This window comes from Aethalodelphis obliquidens, unplaced genomic scaffold (genome assembly GCF_003676395.1).
Source record: "Aethalodelphis obliquidens isolate GAN/ISIS:26980383/991018 unplaced genomic scaffold, ASM367639v1 scaffold9, whole genome shotgun sequence".
In the NCBI taxonomy this organism is placed as follows: Eukaryota; Metazoa; Chordata; class Mammalia; order Artiodactyla; family Delphinidae; genus Aethalodelphis; species Aethalodelphis obliquidens.
Window position 1 is genome coordinate 7,034,954 of NW_020837953.1, and position 17,794 is coordinate 7,052,747.

At 53.6% G+C, this 17,794-nt stretch overlaps 1 protein-coding gene across 1 annotated transcript; it reads right to left on the reverse strand.

Moving 5' to 3' along the window:
* Positions 1-2,901: 2,901 nt before the first annotated feature.
* TMEM61 (transmembrane protein 61) lies at positions 2,902-17,457 on the reverse strand. The gene is made up of 3 exons (XM_027108413.1): positions 12,618-17,457; positions 8,342-8,691; positions 2,902-3,326 (listed from the first exon to the last, which is right to left on the reverse strand). Exons 1-3 carry the CDS (start codon positions 12,630-12,632, stop codon positions 3,050-3,052), a joined length of 642 nt encoding a protein of 213 aa, XP_026964214.1. The 5' UTR covers positions 12,633-17,457; the 3' UTR covers positions 2,902-3,049.
* Positions 17,458-17,794: the final 337 nt, after the last annotated feature.

Genomic DNA, 17,794 nt, shown 5'->3' on the forward strand with positions numbered 1-17,794 from the left:
AAGGTTGCCAACATCTTTCAGAGGCCAACAGGGAGCCTCCCAGGGAGTTGTGCAGGGGGGTGACACAGGTCGGATTTTAATTTTACACTGATTCTCTGGTTCTGAGGTCAGGTTGGAAGAAACAAGAGGAGGTGGAGGAAGTGAGGGGCAGTTGCCAGACTCTCGCAGAAACCTAGGGAGGGAAAGATTAAAATGAACCCTTTTTAAAGAGTAATTAGTTGCTGAGGGGATGGAGGGCAAGGGAATTTCTGACTGGGAATTTTCCAACTGATTTGAGGTGGCGAGCTCCAGGGTGCGGGGTCACCGGTCAACACAGAGGGAAACAGGGCAAAGGAGGGGCCCAGGGAAAGCGTGGGAGAGGCCTGAGCTCAGAGGGTCCCTGATGTCCCAGGCCTGGTGGCGGGCACCAGATGTGAGCTCTGAATGATGGATGAAGAAAACAGTCAGCCAGGCCCAGGAGGAAAGAGGCCAGGCAGCAAACCAGTGCCTACTGGGGGCTGGAGTGACAGACCCAGCCTCAGGAGGCCGCCCAGCCTGAGGCCTTCCCAGTTCACAGCAAGGCCACTGCGTCTCGTAAGGACCCTTGGCTTGGCAGGGTTAGGGTTAGGGTTAGGGTTAGGGTTAGGGTTAGGGTTAGGGAGACTGGCTCCGTGGCCCCGGCTTGGCCTCCAAGGAGCTGGTGACCTTGAGCAAATCACTGCCCCTCCTTGGTGGCTTTCAGTTGGGATGCAGATGAGCTGACTTAGAGAGGAAACCAGAAAAGGTTTTTCCGGTCTTCCAGCCTTCCCCACCCCCTGCCCCTTCCAGCTCCCACTTGGCAAAGGTGGTGGTACCTCCAAATCACACCTGCAACTCATTAACTCACCTGCCTGGGGGAAATTCCTCAGTTTGGGGGTAGGAGGGAAGCTGGGCTCTGCTTCCCAGCCTGGAACCCCATTAACCCCTTCGGAATTGCAGAGGGCCTGATAAATCCCCCGCACCTCCCCCAACCAAATCCCCATGGTTCACACAGGAAGCTGGTGTGTGTGTGTGTGTGTGTGTGCGCGCACGCGCGTGCACACGCGCGCGCACACACACACACACACACACATTTCAGGGTCACACAGAAAGGTCAGGGCTAAGGCAGCATTCAAACCTGCATCTTCATCATAGCAGTAAGTATAAGGCACACACAGGGGAGATGGGGAGGAAGGGAAGGGGTACAGGATGGGGATCCAGGATTTGGTGAAGGGGGAGGGAGAGGACACAAGACCCACAGGAAGATCCGCAAGATGTGGCTCAGATGGCTGAGAGAGGGCCCGGAAACGATCGTGATAACTGACATTTATTGATTCATTCTCTCAGTCCACAAATATCTACTGAGCATCTTCCACGGGCCAGGCTCCGTTTCTAGGCTTTAGGGATATAAATGTAAAGGAAAGAAACAAAAAATCCCTGCTCTCAGAGAGCTTACTGGTGGGGAGAAACATACAACAAACAAACAAACAAATTTTTTAAAGGTAAAATATTAAATGATGACAGGTGTTATTTAAAAAGTAAAGCAGGAAGGAGGCTGGGAGTGCAGGGGGCTGGGTGAGACAACAGTTTTAACAGAGTGGTCCAGGACGGTGTGTTGAAGAGAGGGACAAAGATGCAAGGGGCATGAGGAGTGAGCCTGGGGAAGAGCTTCTGGAGAGAAAACACAGGAGCAAAGGCCCACAGGGGGACCGACAGCAGCAGAGAGCAAGGGGAGGGACCCAGACCCGCCCATACCATCCTCATTAGGGCTTTCATTACTCGGAGTGAGCTGGGAACCACTCAGGGTTTTGAGTCCAGGAGGGATGTTACGGATCTGGGTTTGATCAGGCTCATTCCATCTGCTGAGCTTTGAAGAGACTTCAGGGGACCCTGGCAGAAGCAGGGTGTTGGGAAAGGCAGCTACCGAGCTGGTCCAGGCCTAAGTGGGGGGAGCCGAGGCCTGGAGCCCAACCAGGCCTGAATGAAAATACCTTGATTTACATGAAAAACCTTTATTCTCCGTGATTTTTACCTCTCTGAGGCTCAGTTTCCACACCTGTTGAGTGGGGCCACCACCTGCAGCAGAGAGGCCTTGAGGATGTGAAACAACAGCAGAGCCTGGCCCAGTGAATGGTAGGCCCTCAGGGAATAGTGTCCCTACACAGCTGACTGAGCCCCAGGACTTTGAACTCCTGCTGGCTGAGTGCCCCTGGGAAGGTTACTTAGCCTCTCTGGGCTGGTTTTCTCATCTGTGAATGGGATATGACACTGTGAAAGCAGACCCTTCTGCCTATCTGGAATATAAGAAGAGGTATCGAGCTCCCTGTCACAGGAGGTATAGAAGCAGAGGCACCTGGTGGAGGGGGTTACCTTTACTAACAAAATCTAACAATCACTGCATACTTAAGAGACACCAGCATTTATTGTCTGATGCGTTAGCACTGAGCCTGCAGGGTCAGTGTGATCTCATAATGTCAGCTGTTATCTCATTTAATCCTCAAAACTCAGCTCTCTAAGGTAGGGGCTGGTGCCTTTGTCATTCCCAATTCCCATTTTACAGATGAGGAAACTGAAGCAGAGAGAGGTAAAGTCACTTGTCCAAGGTCACTCACCAGCTGGTACCTGGTGGAACCCAGGCACAGGTGGTCTGAATTCAGAGTCCATGTTCTTTTGGTTATAAACTCAGTGTGTTCCCTTGGGCCAGTCCTGGCTCTGCCTCTGGGCCCCAATTTTCTCATCGGCACAAGAACATTTCCCAGCTGACAGCCAGTACTAACTGTCAGCCACGTGAGTGTGCTATCTTGGACGTGCCGGCCCAGCTGGGCCCCGAAGACTACAGCCCCACCAGTGTCACGTGGGGCACAACCACCCAGCTGGGCCCCGGTGACCCACAGAATCATGAGAGAGAATGAAATGGATTTATTTCAAGCCATTTGTTACACGGCAATAGAAAAATAAAACAGCATTCAGCAACATTGAGTGCCTGTTGTGTACCAGGCACTGTACTAGACGCTAGAAGAAGCCCATCATTTGTTTCTGGCTTCCAGGCCCGCTAGAAGCCTTTAACTTCCTCCCCTGCAGTCTGAACCAGGCCTGGGCAGGAGCATGCAGCCCCAAGTGTTGTCTCTCCAGAGAAGCCACCGTCAGCGAGGATGAGGCTCTCGTAGCTCGGCGGAGGCAAGGGGGGCTGGGCCCCAAGCAGGGCGTCCCCCGAGGCACTGCGCTCTGGGTCTTCCTCCACGGGGTATGCAGGTGGTGTCAGGGGCCCCTCAGCCAGTCGGCAGTGCAAGACCTCCTTGTAAGTGGGAATGGCAACCACCTCTGGGGTCCTACAGGGACAGAAAAGAGGCTGTGAGCAGGGGGTGGGGCAAAACCCTACTGCATGCCAGGAAGAGAGCGAGGAAGGCTGTAGGCTCCCCAGGGCCCCATAGACACAGCTGAAGCTTGACATCAGCCGGCCCCTGCCAACCTCAGCTCCCCCAACTGCACCCTCCCTGTGCTATAGTTAGTTCTCCATACAGTTAGTTCCCCACATGGGCTCACCACACCCTCTGTCTCCTCAGTTCTCTCAACAGGGAAAGCCCTTCCCACCTCCCTCACCCCTTCCCTGCTGGTCAATCCCCACTTGGCCTTTAAGTCTCCTCCGGGGAGCTCTCCTGACCTCCCCTAGCAAATCTCCCACTCCCTCCTCTGGGTCCCCACAGTGCTCTCCCTTCTGTCACTCTTGACCCCAGCTGGTTGTCCCCTAGGGCAGGGACTGACTTTGGGTGTCCAGGGATTGATGCTTGGGGATGTTTGTTGAAAGACTGAGTGATGATCGATGGGGAGAAGGACTTCCAGCTTACTGTAATCATCTCCCTTACAAAATCTGGAGTTGTGGATGCTCAGGGCGGGATGCAAGACCTCAATTCCCCTGCCCATCTGGATGCTTGGGGCCCTGATATGGTAAGTCCACCAAGTGATTACCTCTACTTGCATACCTCCAGAGACAGAGAGCTCACTATCTACCCAGTCAACCCTATCTATCTCTAAAGAGCTTGGCTTTCCTGTGACTTTCCCCCACCTCCCCCAAATGAACCACCCTGGAGGGACTTGAGGTACAGACCAGATCCTCTGAGGCTCCTCTGACCAGGCTCTGCCCACTAGATTCCAAGAACAGGTCACTTGCATCCCAGCCACACCAATGCTGATGGGAATGAGGCTGGCCCTCGGTCCTCCCAGGGCCCTGGGGGGGTCATCTCTGGGAAGTCAGGGCTCCTTCCCCTCCTGGGACCTTGGGGGTAGGAGGGTCACTGATCCTCTGTCTGGACTGCTTTTGCTTCGGGAAGATACTGCCAGATACGGAGGTTGACTAGGTGACCTTGGAGGTCCCCTCCCACCCCAAGTGGCTCGAGGGCTGGCTATGAGTCAGCACTGGCTGGTTCACCTCCCTGCTCAGCCACATTCTCGGTGGGAGATCATGGGTCAGTAACTCTATTAACCTAGGCCCCAGTTTCGCCATCTGTAAATGGGGACGATAAGGGCATCTACCTCACAGGACCGTATGAAGATTACATGAGATAATACAGGGACACTTAGCACATGCTCCATAAATGGGAGCTGGTAACAAAATCTCAAAGGTCTCCATGAGGCAGGGGTGTAGGTAACAAAAGTTATCACAGATCTGCTGCTAGCAGGAGCCACACAGGCTCAGAGAGGCTGTCACTTGCCCAAGGCCATCAGTTTGGAGCCAGCAGCAAGTTAGTTCGATCTATACCAGCCTGTCTAGACAGGGGAAGACCGATGGCAGGAGGCTGGCCAGAGGACAGACAGGTGGTGCAGGGGTCTTCGCTCCAGTGGTGATGGGGCAGCTGTGCCAGGAATCTGCTGCCCCTCAGGTGGACACCCATCACCCCCGTGGACATGGCCCTTCTATGGGCAACGTATCTTCTCAGCCCACGGCCACCACAGCCCTAAGAGCAGCCCACTGGGACCACGTGACCAAGGTCATGGAGCAGGTTGTGTGCCAGTCTGATGGAGGGCACCAGCCAAGAGCCCAAGCTGGGCTCCCCTTCCAGTGCTTTTGCAAACTTCTCTCACAGACCCTCCTCCTCCGGAGCCCAGGAGCCCTGCAGCTGAGAAATCAGATAAGGGGTCTCACCCGCCTCTGACTCCCAGCATCCTTTGAGGTGAGGGCAGGCAAAGGATATTGCTCCTGGAGGTAGGCAAACTAGGTTCAATTGCTGTGTGACCTAGGCTATGTTCACAGCCTCTCTGAGCCTTTCTCCTCATCTATAAAATGAGGATAACAATTTCCATTTTGTAGATTCAGGGAGAGGGAAAAATGGAAAATGCATTGACAACGCTCAGGAAAATATGGGTGATTAGGCTTCCAGAACCCCACATCTCCTGCCCTGCTCACCTCCCAGCCACGGCCCTGCTGCTCCCTACTTCTCCAAGCCCCAGAGACATGAGTCAGGTTTTGGGTATGCCTGGGGCCGCTCCAGCAGGCAACAGCTGGCAGAGCAGGGCACAGGTGGCAGGTGAGATCAGACCACAGCAGGAAGTTTGCTTCGAGGGCAGAGGTGCAGTATCCCTCATGCCACCTCACCTAGCCAGCTGGGCCCACCCGGCCCCAGGTTGCCAGAGTCATGGTCCAGCAGGCTGGAAACTTGGGGAACATGAAGTTCAGGGTGACCATATCGCACACTTCAGGGGCAGGCCCATTTGTGGTGTATTCTGGATGTGGCCCCCTGCAGCCGTGTGGGGCGGGCTGGCCACTGTGGTCCCCATGCACAGGACGCTCCACCGAGGCTGGGGCTCACCCCACTCTCTGGATCCTGGGGGGGACGTGAGATCTGAGCCTGGCACCAGCTCTTCCATGACTCAGCTGAGTCAAGCAAACACAGTAGGGAAAGGGGACAGGGACCAGGGATGAAACACTGCCCAACACTCAAGCTCTCTAATCTTATTTCACTTTCATGACAAGCCTGGGGGTAGCAGCCCTCAGCCATTGCACAGGTGAGTGGAGGCCGCACTCCAATGAAGGGGCAAAGCCCCAGCTCTGCCTGCTTGCAAAACCCAAGCCAACTCCACCCATCACACCTCCCCCAACCCTGACCCCTAATCTCTCCACACCTCAGCTTTCTCATCTGCAAAATGGATCTAATCCTTACACTGCCTCATGAGCAGTGAGGCTCAAATCAGGAGGCACCAGAGCACATCATAAAATGAAAGTGCGGGAAGAACAGCAAACTTTGCAGTGAATACACCTCCCCATCTGTCATCTCATCTGAGCCTAACAGCAATCCTAGGGAAAATTCCAGGATTGACAGAGAAAGAACTGGACATGGCTCAGAGTCTAATTAACAGGCTCAAGAATACAGAGCTTAGAAAAGAAAGAGCAGACACTGAAAGCCTCGTGTCTGACTAGACCCACGCTTTTTCTGCTGTACTTACTGAGGCGTCGGCGGGGGTTGGGGGGGGGTGGTCCCAGGAGGCCTCCCATCCAGGCACCTCATTTAGGGCTCACACTTAAGATGGGAGCCCCTGAGAGGAGGGGTTTTGTCTGTTTCCTCCACTGCTGCATTGTCAGCGCTCTGCGTAGTTAGGTACTCAGTAAATATTGGTGAAACGCAGGAAAGAATAAGTAGATGAATAAATGAGGAAACTGAGGCCCCAGGAGAGAAATGGACCTGCCCAAGTCATCAGCCTAGAAGGCCTTTCTCTCTAACCTAGATTTACCTGCAGAGAGCAAGGCCCCTGGGGGCAGGGACAGCTGAGTGGCCTCCCCATGGGGCCCAGATGCTGGGCTCTCAGCAGGAGGGCCAGGGTAGCTCAGCCCCAGGGACAAGAAAGAGCCATTAGCAGAAGCAGCCTCTCCAACATCCAGCCACCCCAGCTCTGAATCTAAGACCTGGTCTCTGAACCTGATGGGCCATGAGCACCCCACAGCCTCCTGGGTAGGCTCCTCCCTGGCCCGGCTGGGAATGAAGGCCAAGTGGCCCCACCTGACAGATGCAGCTATGTCCCGGACCCTGTTGGGTCAACACGTCTGTGTCTACAGACAACACCTACCTTCTGTGCTCAGGCCAGGCTGGGCGGGGAGGGACAGGCTCCAGTCCAGAGCACCCCGAGGCCTGGTCTGGTTCCAACTGACCATTAACCGACTGTGTGACCAGGTAGGTCACTGGTCTCTCTGAGACCAGGTTTCTCAACTGAGAAGAGTCCCCAAGGCCCTGCCCTTCCCTCTAATTGTCAAATTAAGGCCTGACCATTGGACTAAGGGGCTTCTGTTGAATACTTTATTGTCTGTGACCTCAAGGAGTCACAGGCCAGTAGCAGGAACTAATCTGTTACTTTCTTTAACTCAGAATGCATTTTTCCCTCTAACCAAGGGAAGAAGCGTGCCCACGTCCGAGGCCAGTTGCCAAATATATGGCTTAACCCTTAGTACATGCAAATCCAGTGCTTACAGAGTGGTGTGGGGGAATGCACACTTCACAGCCAGCAGGCTCTGCTACTTTCTAGCTGTATAACCCTCACCCTCTTTTTCTGTAAAAGACAACAGTAATTCTTACCTTGCAGGTAGGTTAGACTGGGGAAGATGTATGCAGGCCCCTGAGATGCCTGCCCAGCTGATACTTGGTGAATGAGTAAGTACATAAGAGCATGTAAGATACATGCATTCTCAATAGGGCAAAAATTGGTTCTTGGACTCTTGCTGATAACTGTGTTTACATATAAAGCACAAATATACATACAGACCAAATATGTAGTATATCTGTGGTATTAACATTTCATGGGGGAGGATGAAGAAAAACATGCCTAAGAAGTCTCCTTAGAGGGAATGATAATGAAAAAAAAGAGAAATATTGTCCAAATGCAAGGTTTTGTCTTCATTCCCCACCTCACCCCTGGGCCTTTGCACACACTCTTCTGCTTGCCTAAAACGCTTCTCTCCACCTGATCTACTTGAGGAAAAGTTGACATTTGTTGTGCACCTACTGTGTGCCAGGCTCTGGGCTGAGTTCTTCATATACATCATCTCATTTAAGTACTATACAGGCATTTGCTACTATTGTATGCTGAGCTCAGCTGCCACCTCCTCCAAGAAGCCTTCCTGGATGTCTCCATGTCCCCACAGAACCATGTCTGTCCTCTTTCACAGCTTTAACTACTCTGATTTGTCAAAGTCTGCCTCTGTCGAGGGACTTTAAACTCTTCCAGGAGTGCTGATCAGCCTCCAAGACCCCAGGGCATAGGCAAGGCCTGGTCCAGAGGAGAAACCCCATGAAAGTGTGCTGAGCAAATGCATGATGCTGTGACAGTGCCCCACCTGTGGCCTCCACCCAGCCCTGCTGACCTGCAGCTCTCCTCCTCCAAGGGCTCCACAGTGAGGTAGTACAGGTCTCTGGAGAGGTGATATGAGTCCCATCGAGGCGGCCCCTTGGTGTTGGCCTTGACAGACCACAGCAGGCTGAGGAGCAGCAGCAGGCCACCTGCACCGCAGCAGAAGAAGCTGACCGACCTGAACAGGGGACCGGGGGCCTCAGGCTCAGGGCGTGCTGTGGGCAGAGCCGGCTGGCTGGGCTGGGCACCTGCATCTTCTTCACTCCACCAGGCGAAGCAGAGTGTCCCGGCCACCAGAACCACCATGCCGGTGACCGTCATGCAGTAGCACAGGGTGGAGGCCACACGGGCCCTGTCACACGTCTGGACACCGAGAAGGAGAGAGAAGAGGAAACGGGCCCCGTGAGAGGCCTGTTGGGTACCAGAGACTGGATTTTAGTCTCCTCTGCCTGAGGTCACTGTGCAAACTCAGAGGGGTCATTTGACTTCTCTGTGCCTTAGTTTGCTCATCTGTGAAATGGAGATGATGCTCCCAACTTTGCAGGGTTGTTCTGAAGGCCACAAATAATGTGTCTCAAGTTCCTAGCACCACACCTGGGACCTGGTAGGAGCTCAGTTCAGTGTGGCTGGTTCACTCCAGGACTCCCCCCGGACTCAGAGGCCTCCTCAGCCTGGTGTGTATGAGACTCCCCACTGCAGGCTGGGAGGGAGAAGCGTGAACGCTGTGGGGTCCGCCAGGCCTGCCAGGAGAGAGGCTTGCTGGTTACGCCTTGCCTCACTTCACCTTGGTCACAGTCTCGAAAGGTCAATGCTCTTATCTCCGTTTGACAGAGGAAGACGTTGAAACTGGGGGTGGGTAAAGGAGCTAGTGGGAAAGGGGCATTGAGAAGCCTGAAGTTGAAATTCATGACACAAAGCAAACCTTTGTGCAAAAAGATGTTCACCATGGCCTTAGTTTTAATGGTTGTAATTTGGAAAGAGCCTAAATGTCCAACTATAGGGAAAGGGTGAGTAAACCACGGCATAAACCCTAGATGGAATATTCATGACTCATTTTTCAAAAAGCTCAGCACAAATGTTTAACAACGGGGTAAATGCTTATGATATCTGACCTTTTTCAACTTAGTTTGCCAAATTATGTGCACAGTGTTATCTCAATGAGGCAAAGACAAAATGCCCAGGGGAAAAAAAATAACTGGGAGGAACCCTGGCTCCAGATTATGCAGACAGGAAGGGGCTGTCCCCAAAGCCAACCTCTAGGCTGCTGTACACACTGTTCCCTCTGCCTGGTAACTTGCGTCTCCCCTCCCAGCTCAGCTTGGCCCTCACCTGAGAAGTCTTCGCTGGGGACACTCTAAACTTGGAGTCCCCTGGGCCTTCTTGGACCAAGCTTTTATCCTGCCTGTTTGGTTTCTCCTTTGTTTATTGTCCTTACCAGACAGGAAGCTTCCTGGGGGCAGGGTCTGTATAGGCCCTGTTCACTGCTATAACCCCCAGTGCCTAGCACATAGTAGCTGCTCTATAAACATTTGTTGAAAAAATTCTCCTAAATGAGAAACAGTGTTGCTGAATAAACCTTGTTGTGTGAAAAGCCCCTCTTGCAGTTGGGAGGGGCTGGGAGAGGGGAGGGAACAGCTGCTATAGCACCCAGCCTTGGAGGCCGGTTTTAGTCCCTACATTACAGCTCACCAGCCGTGTCCTGGGGTGAGCCTCTCAACTGCTCCGGGCCTGTCTCCTCACCTGTACAAAGGGCAGGCTCTCTAACAGGCAGCTAGCGGAACTTACAGAGGGCCCCTCTCCTCTTCCAAAAGTTGAGCCGGTGAAGGAGGGGGCTGGGGAACTCACAGACCTTAGGAAGACTTCAATCGTCAGCCTTACAAATGCGGACTTGCCCAGCCTAATGTGGTGCATCAAATGATGCCCTGCTGTGCAGCCATTCAAAGGCACACTCCTCGGGGAGCTGAGTTGAACTCGGGGAGTTCAAGATCTAGTAGGTGAGCCTTTAGATTTCAAAAGGGCATGTTCCCAGATGTGTTTAAAAACGTGTGCGTGTATGTGTGTGTGTATGCATGTGAGAGAGAAAGAGAGAATGTATACATGTAATGCTCGAGGAGTGGACCCCAATCTTTCTGAGCCTCCAGGCCACCAGAAGCATTTAGAAAAATGCCACTTGTAAATTACCTTCAATTCTCTTCCTGTGAATTTGTCTATGGGGCAAGGTCTCCTGTCTCCAGCTCAAGGCATTTTCTGGGGAAGAGAAAAAGAACCTGACTACACTCTTTCCAAAGTCAGACAGCGAGGAGAGGCTGTCAGAAGGAAAAGCTGGAGAAATCAGCTTGGGGGGAAAAAAAAACACAGCAAATCTATAACGGTAACCCTTTGCCTGTATATTACGGCACTTGACAGTTCCGCTTCATACCTGGAATCTCATCCGACTCACCACAACCGAGGTGGATGGTCAGGGCAGGGAAAGGAATTCCTGTTTTGCAAATGAGGAGACTGAACCCAGAAAGGTGAGGGACTTTGCCCAAAGCCGTATACAGCTGTGTGTCTCAACCCTTGCAGAGCTCACTCCTGAGTAAGGTAACTTACGATGCTTTTAAATTTCTATAAAAGCAATAGTTCCTCATTGTGGAGAAAAGGAGAAAACCACAGAAGAGAAGAAAAATGCAAAATACAAATCATCATTAATGCTGCCCCACAGAGATGAGCATGATCTGCAAGTGAATGCTTCCTTTCCAGTCCTCCCTCGGCCTGCATAGCTGATGATGGCGGCAGCAGATGTGTACTGGGCCTTTACAGGCGCTGGGAACCACATCCAGCACTTTACAGGTACCCGCCATCTTAATCCTACAACAGCATTATGTCCTGAGGACACTGGAGCTTCGAGGGTGACAGCTTGTCCAAGGTCAGTGCCAAATTTGAACCAGGTCTAGTCTGAATCAAATCCCTGTGTGTGCATAGCTAGATCCATCTGTATTTTTCAGTATATAAAGTTGAGACCGTGCCGTGAATAGATGCATTTGTAAATCTTCAGCACAGGCAGATCCCACCTTCTAAAATGCTCTGCCCTCCTTCCTGATTCAAATGCTCCCAGACCTCAGACAAGCCCCTGGAATTCCCCTTAGCATGTTCTCACTGGATGCTGTCATCTCCTTCTGTGTGAGTCTCCCTCCCTCCACGTGGAGCCACCATGGGCAGGCAGAGCACACAATGACCCACCACCCCCGGGAGATGGAAGGTGTCAACGTCCGCTGGATGAAGGACAGCCTGTTCTGTTGTGAGGTGGTCTTCATTATTTTTACAGATCGGGGCTCTGATGGCTTATGGGAAGGGTGTCCTGCCCTAGATTCCCCTGGCCCATTTCAGAGACGTGGTCTTCAGGCAGTTTACTCACCCTTCACAGTAGTGTACCCTGGACCCTGGTCGGGGAGGAAGAAAGGGCTCCCTGCCCTGGAGGGCATAACCCCAGCCCCGGGCAGGGAGGAAACGTCTCTAATCCCAGAGGAGTCCTGCTCCCAATCTGGCACTCAGTCAGGCTGCCAGGCTGGCCCCTCCTTCCAGCTCCCCCATATCCCCCCCACCCATGCACCCAAACTCCTGAGGTCCCCTACACCTGCTGCTCCTGGGGAGCCCTCTGTCCCCATTCAGGGTCCTCATTTCACACCCCCCTTCAAGACCCATGCCAAATACACCTCCTCCCAGAAGCCTTTCTGCTGCTGCCACCCCACCTCCCACCAGCCAGAGTTATCACTGCCTCTGACTATAGCCACTCTGTTAGCTCTGTGACCTTGATCAGGCGGCCCAACATCTCTGAGCTCAAATTCCACAACTTCCTGGGGAGCAAGTTGTGAAGATGAGGTGGCAAGATGGCAAACAGTGACACAGCTTGACAGAGAGGATGGACCCTGGCTCTGACACGGGGTAAGTTACCTAGATTCTCCATGCCTCAGTTCCCTCCTTTGTAAAATGGGCACAAATAATATCGTACTATCCCTGCTACCAACAGGGGAACTTTAGGTGCCAGTTTTCTGTAAAGAACTAAACCATCTGAACAAGAAGTGTTCCAAACCATCTTCGTGTAACCCCGGGTAAACTGAGGCTCTGAGCGCCATGGTCCAAGGCCACCCAACAAGTTAGAACACAGGAGGAGGCTTGGGTGTCCAGACTCTGCTCACCAAGTCACTGAGGTCAAGGTGAAGGGAAGGGGTCCGGGGGGGGGGGGGGGGCTGGATTAGGAGGAGCCGAGATGCTCCCAAGGGCGGGGAGAGAAGGAAGCTTATACCCACCTTGCGCGCAGCCATCGCGCTGCAGGGTCAGGCGTGGTCCCGGAGCGGGGAGCCTGGCGAGCCGAGCGGAGTCACGTTCTGAATGCATGATGGTTGTCGCGCCCGTGGGCAGAGCGAACCTGGGAAGGGCGGTCTCTCTGGTCTGCAGGGGGCGCCCGGCGTTAGAGGCGGCCCGGCGACCGTCCCCCAGCCCAGCTCTCCGAGCCCGCAGAAGCGCTACGGTCCGGCTCCGGGTCTGGTCCAGGGCGTCTCGTCCGCCGCCGTGCGCCCCGTCCGATCGCCGCCCCGACCCGGTGGGAGCGGTGCAGAGCCCGCTTCACCGCGCAGGGGTTCGGCCACCGGGCGGGGGCGCCGAGGGGCGCGTGGGTCCGGCTTCGCTGTCGACACCGGTGATGATCACCCCCTGGCTCCCGCCCACGCTTCGGGCTTGGCCGACTGCCTCCGGGACCCTGGGCTCGGGCTCAGGGCGCGGCCAGCCCCACCTCTCCTCGGATCTGCGTCCTCGCGGCCGCAGGGCCTGCGGAGACTCCAGGGTGGCGCGGCTCCAGGCGGCTCCAGGTGCCGCGCCCGACCTTAAAGCGACAGCGCGACCTGGGCTGGCGGAGGTCGGGGTTTCCCAGCGCGGGGGGAGCCCTTAACCGGAACCTCCCTGGAACTGTCAGGAACCCGCAGTCCTTGGGGCCATCCCGCCCCCACTACTCCACGGGGGCGGGCTTGGGAACCGGACACTAACTCTTCTGAGAGCCATCGGCGCTCAGTCTGAGAGGGCTGTGAAGCCCAGGCCTCCTCACTCCCATTCTACAGGAAGGGAAACTGAGGCCCAAGGAGGGAAAGTTACTTGACTGTTTACCGCATACTCCTTGACAACTGGCTTTTCCTTCTCACAGCAGTCAATCGGACAGCAAGCCCTCCCGGGCCCTCCAGGCTCTCACATCCCCAGGAGGAAGGCATTCTCCGAAATAACAGAAGGCATTTAAGTGCTTCCCCAGCCTCTAAACGAGTGAAGTCGCTGACCCAGGCAGGGAGAGGCCAGGAGAGGGGGGCTTGAGAGCAGGGCCTCCCACCTCCTGTGTGACCTTAACCTCTCTGAACCTACTCCCTCCTGTGTCCAAGGAGGGCTGAGGACCCCAGCTCACAGGTCTTCCGGGATTGAATGAGTTAAGCTGAGCAGGTTAATAGAGCTCAGCCCTTTCACAAGTGCAGGCAGGAGGCCGATTTTATGGACAGGTGCTTTAGGAGCCTGGAGAAGGGTCAGCGTGTGTGCTTGTGTGACGTCTTCTCTGGGAGGACACCTGTTGTAGAAGGTAGGAATGGGGCGGCAGCATCCAGCATGTGCAAAGGCTGGGCGAAGTCACAGGCAGGTAAAACCTCGACAATTTCATGTGGGTCCAAGGGAGGTGGTTCCGGACCAGCTGGGGTCTGGGTTTTGTTTATGTTTCGTCCTGCTCCTCCAACAAGCCAGGGGACTGGGCGGATTCCCCTCAGCCACGGCCAAGGATTCCCTACTGAGCCGGTGGCGACCAACTCCCCGACCAACCCAGGGACACGGGGAGGTCAGAGCAGCCTGTCCAGTGGAGATCTGAAGCTCAGCGAGGCGGAACCACTGTCTCAGAGTCACAGAGCAGGTCAGCGCCAGGGCCCAGGCCCCCAATTTTTAAACTCCTTGTCTCTGAGGAAATATGCCACCTGAGAGTTTTAGCATTCTCTAAGCACCGACTCCTCTGACCGGTGAGGTCCTTTTACATGTTATCTCATTTCATCTTCACTGTGTGTGTGGTCTATGTAAGCGTTCCCATTTTACAGACAGAAAACTGAGGCTCAAAGAGGGGCAAAGGCCTGTGCAAGTCTAAAGAACTCACAAGTGGCTGAGCTGAGGTAGGGATCAGGTAGACCTCAAACCAGGACCTCGTTCAGCTTTGCTCTGCTTAATCTGGAGGTGGGGCCAAGCAGCCTTCTCGGTGCCCTTGTGGGCCTGCTCAGGGGGGATATGAGTGAGCAACTGGAGGCTGTGAAGCTGTCAGCTCCACCCATTTCTCCAGGGACAGGCATCCATGCCGGTGTGGGCCTCTCACCGATCCAGACTCTCCTTCCCCAGGGTCACAGGTCACAGGCTGATAAGGTTGAGATCAGGGCCTGGGCACACACCTGACCCTGCTGGAACCCGAGTCCCCTGGCCCAGGCTGGACACTCACGCCCTGGAGGTGGTGGCCTGGTTGTAACTTCTGTCCTGACTCAGCCACTTCCAGACCGGAAGATTCTGGCCACGTCCTTCTCTTTAAGCTGCTGTTTCCTTATCTATAAAATGGAGACAATGGTACCTCCTTCCCAGGGTAGCTATGAGGGCCTCATAGTTTAGTAAGACCTTACCTATGAGGAGCTGGCTTGGGTACGCTCTCGTATTACAAGATGGTTCAGTTTGTGAATCTCCCCTAGTTGATGGGGACCACCCTGAGGGCAGGGACCAGATGTGACTTGGTGCAGGGCCCAGCCAGACCCAGCAGAGCCAGGACCAGAGGAGACTGGGACCGGGTGTTGATTCGAACCTGAGGATCTGGTCCAGTTCTTCTGGCTCCATCTTCCTCTTCCCCACTTTTGGGGGCTCTGGTCCCAGCCCCCGAAGTCTGCCATGATGCCCAGGCACTGTGGGGACCATGCAGGCTTGGGAATACTTGCAGGTCCTTTCTGAACAATCAGCCTCAGGCTTTCCCGGCACCACCGGGCAACTCAGAGCAGAAAATGGGTCACCAGCCTTTGCGTCCAGGTGTGGGGGAGGGGACTACCACTTGCACCCACTTACTGGACGTCAACAGTCAGTGCTTTTCCCATTGAACTGTCACTTCAGTCAATTCATCAAGGCTGAGAGAGAAATATTGATACCTTCTCAGGGTCACACAGCTGATAAGTGGGGGGCTGGGCGTGGGGAGTGGCAGAGTAAGTGCTGAAATCCACATCCGCCTGAATCTTCCACACCCACATGTACTTCTCCTTTTTTGCCACACTGGCCCTTCCTCATTTACAGCCTGGGCTGCTGCTACCCACCCCTTGCTGGCCTCTCTGACTTCAGGCTCTCTGCCCATCATCAGGCCCCAGCTTGAGCTTCCAAAGCAGCATCCCAGTAAGTCCCTCACCTGCCTAAACTTTTCAGTGCTTCCCGCTGCCCTCAGAATAACGACACCAGCTTCATTTCCTGCACTCCTCCCATGCCACTCCTGAACTACTGTCCACTGTGTCCCAAGCACAATACCACACCTTTGCTACAAAGGCCCTCCCTTTTACCAGCCTCACCTGGTGAGCTCATACACTTCCCTTAAGACAGGTCACAGGTCACCTTCTCTGGGTGTTGTCTCCTCAGTGTCCCAAAGGAGAATTATCTGGTCCCTCTCCCAAGCTCCCACAGGACTTTACAGATTCATCCATCAGAGCCCTGGGCACGCTAACAAAAGTGAAATCACTGCCTTCCCTACCTCTTTTCCAATAAAAAGAAATAGCTGGACATTGCAGAAACGATCAATAAGTTAAAAGAAATCAGAATGTCCCCCTTCACAGATAAAAACCAGTCTCCAGCGCTTAAAGGGAGAAAAACATTTCCCTAAGTGCAGAAACCATATGACCCCTAAAGCCTAAAATATTAATTGTCTGGACCTTTACAGACAGTGTTTCCAGCCCCTGCGGTAGCCGCTGGCCCAGCCCTACCACTAGTGCGCTGTGCAGTCCTGGGCAAACGATGGCACCCCTCTGGGCCTCCTCACTTAGAAAATGGGGATAAAATGTCCCTCCACAGACAGATGCTATATTTGTTCTCTATTGCTGCATAACAAATTACCACAAACATAGCAATTTAAGATAACACCTGTTTATTATCTGTAGGTCAGAAGTCAAGGTAGGTTCAACTGAATTCTCAGCTGAGGGCTTCACAAGGCCAAACTCAAGTCAAGGTGTGGGCTGGGCTGGTCTCTTATCCGGCAGCTCTGAGCAAGATTCCTGCTTCCATGCAGAATCCTGGTCCTTGTGATTGTAGGACTAAGGCCCATTTTCCCCCTGGTGGGGACAGCTCTCAGCTCTCAGAGGCCGCTTTGAATTTCTCTGCCTTTTCTGCTACCAGTGGAAGAAAGCTCTGCTTTTAAAGGGTTCCTGTGATTAGGTTAGGCCCACCCAACTCTCTATCTTAAGGTCAGCTGATTAGTAACCTTAATTACATCTATGAAATTCTTCTTGCCATGTAACCAGAGGGCAAATGTTATGAGGGCCGTGGGAGAATTCTGCCCATTACAGGTTCTATGCCAGGGAGACAGAGCATGTGAGCTATAAACCCTCTCGTTACAGGATCAGGTCCTCCGTGCCAGGTGCTGGACACAGAGGGCAGGACACATGGAGAGGCAGTGTTCACAAAGTATTAGGAAACAGGCCAGACTGTGGCGAAAGCTTGCCTTTGAATGCCCCAAGATTTCTAGGTGGACCGACACAGAGGTGTTGCAGAAGTGGCATTTAAGCTGAGCTGGGATACAGGTAGGATTTCAACAGGCAAAGAAGGGACTGGGACCGGGGGTAGGGAAGGACCACCTGCTCAAGGCACAACACTGATTACCAAAGGTTACGGCATTCTTGTGTTGACAAAGGACCTATTTTTAAGCTTTTGTATAAACAAGCCTATTAAGGATTATCAACAGACTCAAAGTTAGCATCCATTAACTATCTACCAAATACAAGATGCTGTGTTAGGTACATTGTATACTTAGGTCATTTAGTCCTCCAAGAGCCCTACATGGTAGGAAATTTTTAATAGCTTTATTGAGATACAATTCATGTACCATAACACTCACCCATTTAAAGTGTACAATTCAGTGGCTTTTAGTGTATTCACAGAGTTGTGGATCCATCACCATAATCAATTTTAGAACATTTTCATTCCCCCAAAAGAAACCCTGTACCAGGACTTCCCTGGTGGCACAGTGGTTAAGAATCCGCCTGCCAATGCAGGGGACACGGGTTCGAGCCCTGGTCCGGGAAGATCTCACATCCCACAGAGCAACTGAGCTGGTGCGCCACAACTACTGAACCTGCACACCACAACTACTGAAGCCTGCGCACCTAGAGCCCGTGCTCCGCAACAAGAGAAGCCACAGCAATGAGAAGACTGCGCACCACAACAAAGAGTAGCCCCCGCTCACCACAACTAG